A 4,269-nucleotide genomic window follows, 5' to 3' on the forward strand; every position below is an offset into this window, starting at 1 on the left:
TTGGTGTGTGTGTGTGTGTGTGTGTGTGTGTGTGTGTGTGTGTGTGTGTGTGTGTGTGTGTGTGTGTGTGTGTGTGTGTGTGTGTGTGTGTGTGTGTGTGTGTGAGTGTGAGTGTGAGTGTGAGTGTGAGTGTTACTGTTAGTGTTACCTGGTGCAGTGGGAGTACAGGGTGTAGAGCGCAGCATACTGGATGGCAGGGTAGAAGACAGTCAACTCAGCGTGGACCAGCGTCATATCTTGACTGAGCAGGGTGAAGACCGTAGGAGACAACGCCCACATCTTCAGAGACAGAAGACACTCCAACAATAAACACACGGCCATGTAACAGTTCATCGGGACAATAACACCACAATGCGTTTAGTGATACAGCATTTCACTTTCACTTGGTTATAACTGGATTCAATGCCCTTTTTTAGATGCATCAGTAAAGCATATTAACTACACTGCAGTCCATAGTCTCTGTTTACAGTAAAAGGCAGAGTGACAGTATGATCAGGTCCAACAAGGCTCAAGTGAGCTGCGTAACGGGCACAGGTTGTCATTATTGATTGGTCGCCATACTCAAGAGTATTAGCGGACGCTAAAATAGCCAGACTACAGAACTGAAAGAGGGGGTTGATAGTGTTGTGGAATGTGGAGGGACAGGAAATCTTCATAGAAACATTTTAAATCCATAATGAAACCAAAACCAAACATAGGTACCCTTATAAGTGTGTTTTTTTGGGGCGTAAGTTTTGCATCCTCAATAACCCCCAAAACCACTCCAAAACTGTCCAACATATGCAATTTAGCATCCAGCAGTTTCTATGTGCAGGGGACACTACTATTCATTTCTAACATATGCTTTGGGGACCTAAACATTTCCAGGTTCACTCAGGTGGTAACTAGACTATGTAACAGGAAGGGCCTGCATCTTTTTCTTGAGGCAACCAAGCCAGTTCATATGTTCGGTAAGCAGCTGTCTCAGCCTTTAGCCTCAGTGATACAACAAGTGATCATACCGTTACTAGCTGTGTGAGTGTTGTTTAGTGAGCATCAGTAAAAAGAGACTGACCCCGATGAGAGAGTTCTTGGTGTTTCCGATGGTGGTCAGGGTGTTGAGGTTGAAGATCACGATAAACTGTGCCTTCTCCGGGGGTAGGGTGAGGGAAGCAAAAGTGGGGTGCTGGATGCTGGGACAAATGCTGCTGGGGGCCGGGGCACTCTCACTGGGCTCCAGGGTCCCCGTCAGGCTGGACAGGGCACAGGCCATCTCCCCCAGAACCAGCTTATAAGCTGCCTCCAGCGTGGGAATGTTCTTCAGACTCAGCAGCGCCTTGTACACAGCCAGAACTGCTGACATCACCTGGGGAATAACCACATGCAGGTTTATCAAATGTGTGGGGACATTAGTGTTTTATTTCACTTTCTTTTGTTTCAAATTATTACAACCAAACCTCAACCATGAAACAATAGCCCTCACCCTTACAGTAATCCACTTCTGGGTCTATTTATTCTGCTTTGGGCCCCTAAATTCCAATAATGGCTAAACAATATCAGGGATGCTAACTCATCGGGTATGAAAAAGGTGACAAGGATCGGAAATGGACCAATCTGCACAATGACTACTTTCACTGTCGCTACTTTAACTATATTTTGATGATAATACTTTTGTACTTTTATTTGAGGAACATTTTGAATGCAGGATTGTTCCTACATTCTGGTACTTCTGCTTTTACTCAAGTACAAGATCTGAGTACTTCTACTTTTACTCAAGTACAAGATCTGAGTACTTCTACTTTTACTCAAGTACAAGATCTGAGTACTTCTACTTTTACTCTAGTACCAGATCTATACTTATATACCACATCCGTTTATAGCCTATGAAAAAAACTATTAGAAAACTAAGGCTAAAGCTAACGTTAGCAGATAGTGACAATGTATGCTAGCTAGCTAGCTCAACAATAATATTGCGACAGAAAAACGTTTCAGTGCACATCACGCTCTGCCCGACACGGGAGCTCTGCTCTGAACACCTGAACGGCCCGTTCTAACAGCTGTTCACCAGCGGTCCAGTCCGTGCCACAGTGACTCCAGACCGCACAGTTAATATTAACGAACGCACCCGTAGGTAATGTAGCTGCTGAAGCTAGACCATCATGTCGGAGCAGCAGAGCCTTATTATACATCCATGAGCAGAGCCGACAGGCAGGAAGACTCAAGCACACAGCTCGCACTTTATTATAATATATAAAAAAGAACACCATGCGTGTCATGATGGCACATAACAGCTCACGGCCGCAGATTACTCCGGGTCCCAGCCCCCCCATACCCCAAAAATATTTTTATTACAGATCTACATGAATCACACAAATGACCTATTTTGGATTCAAAATGGCGAAATTCGCCAAAAGGCATCCCTGAATATACAAACAAAAAAGTTACATTGAATTATTAAATTTTTCTGCAGTCAAATGTAAAAATACAGTTATCCTCAATCTAAAATGTGTACATTTTAAAGTTGAATGCACAGTTTGAGAGCAAAAATAAGAGGCTAGAAATAATGTTGTGCTCATAGCAATCGTTAAATCATGGATGTATTGATATGAATGATTATGACAGCAAGAAAGTCACACCCACAGGGCGAGCTGAACGAGGTAGCTTTATTTCAAGAGTCGGAGTGGGAGCAGATCACTGCATCATTTCCAAAACAGTTAAAGATGTATGCTCGTGCTTTTTCCAATATGGCTGGCTGAAATGTTTGGATACCCCAACATGTGTGGCTCCGTAGCGTATTAGCTAAATGGAAATAATAAACCAATGGCCCATAATGTTACACACCCACACATGTTTTGACACAGCAACACAAAATTGCTCACCTCTTTCTCTCGATGGAAGCGCAGCTTCAGCAGACGGGACTCGGGTGCCAACAATTTCTCAACGAAGGCCGCAGGCAGCCTCGTGTTGATCTGGTCTATGATCTGAAAGACAATGCACAGTCAAAATGACATCAAAAGGAAAACAAACAAAAGTGCTACAGTTTGGTAGGGAGGAATAATATTCAACCCACACAACCCAGTAAACGGAACCAAAACAAACCTTTATAGGTGTACAACTCCAAGCACAACAAATAGACTGGAAAACTACACTGAAAATGTCAATACAAATAAGCTTTATGAAACTCGCTCAGTGTGAAACAACAGTGTAATCAGATCAAAGTGAAACCGGAGTGATCAAACTCTTAAAGTGGCGTTACCAAGGTGACGAGGCTGAGTACTGCCAGGTTGTAGTCAGGGCCACAAGCCTGACAGCAGTCCAGCTGATCCAGGCCGTAGGCGAGGATGGCCTCCATCAGCAGGCCGTAGGGCTCCACACTGGTCAGCAGCACTCCCACACACTCGTTCCCCGCCGTGAGGACCGGCTCAGAGAACTGGACCTGCTTCGCCGTCGACACACAGGACAGAACCCGGCTCAGAACCTGAGGAAACAGAACAGATTCAGATACCATGACTCTGAAATATCGCATTAATAACAAATGTAGAAGTCACCTGTAGCAAATGATAGAGATAAACACATGCGTTCATGCGACTGAATCTGCTTTTCAGAACATCTTTTATAATATTAACTCTGCCCCCCCAGGTTGTTGGAGGTGGAGTTCTTACATCGTTGACGTAGACCTCATTGATGGGGGGTCCTCTGAAGGGACTGAATCTCTCTCCGATGCTGCGGACCACCGTACTGAAGACCCTCAGCAGAGCTGCCAGTTTTGGCAGGGACACTGAGGGAGGGGGGATGTCTTCATCCAGCACCTCCCCTGACATCACATGGTTCAGATCCTGAACAGAGCACACACACTCAGTCAAACTCTTTATCAACTCCAACTGGCAGGATGTACAGCTTTTACACCAGAATATCACTTTAACAAGACTTATTCACAGAGGCAATAAAGTGGTGCAGAAATTAATCCTAAAACCCATAAATACCTATACAATTATAGGTTAGAGAATATTGATACATTTGTCTCAAATTACAATTTGTATTTGCCTATAAAACAATAAACCATACAGCAATAAAAAGTGCTTCACAACAGTAGAGTATCTAACTGGCAGAACAGCATTTTGTCCAGGAGCTTCATGTAATGCTTTAACGTCACCTCTGCATATGCTTCCATATCCTCCAGGAACTGTCCCAGCAGGGTGGTGGAGAAGGTCAGGTCTGCCACCCAGAACTGCTCCAGACTCTGTAACCAGCCTGAAACACACAGGGGGGACAGAGGGGGGGGGACAGAGG

General features: G+C 44.5%; 1 protein-coding gene across 1 annotated transcript; it reads right to left on the bottom strand.

The window, feature by feature from the left end:
- Positions 1–142: 142 nt before the first annotated feature.
- LOC104963807 (serine/threonine-protein kinase SMG1-like) lies at positions 143–4,234 on the bottom strand (the record flags this gene model as incomplete). The annotated part of the gene is made up of 6 exons (XM_010792446.1): positions 143–279; positions 1,055–1,345; positions 2,859–2,960; positions 3,236–3,457; positions 3,642–3,815; positions 4,133–4,234. Coding segments are annotated over 6 exons (1,026 nt in total), but the record flags the coding sequence as incomplete, so codon positions are not given.
- Positions 4,235–4,269: the final 35 nt, after the last annotated feature.

Source organism: Notothenia coriiceps, unplaced genomic scaffold (assembly GCF_000735185.1).
Source record: "Notothenia coriiceps isolate Sejong01 unplaced genomic scaffold, NC01 NC01_scaffold00036431, whole genome shotgun sequence".
In the NCBI taxonomy this organism is placed as follows: Eukaryota; Metazoa; Chordata; class Actinopteri; order Perciformes; family Nototheniidae; genus Notothenia; species Notothenia coriiceps.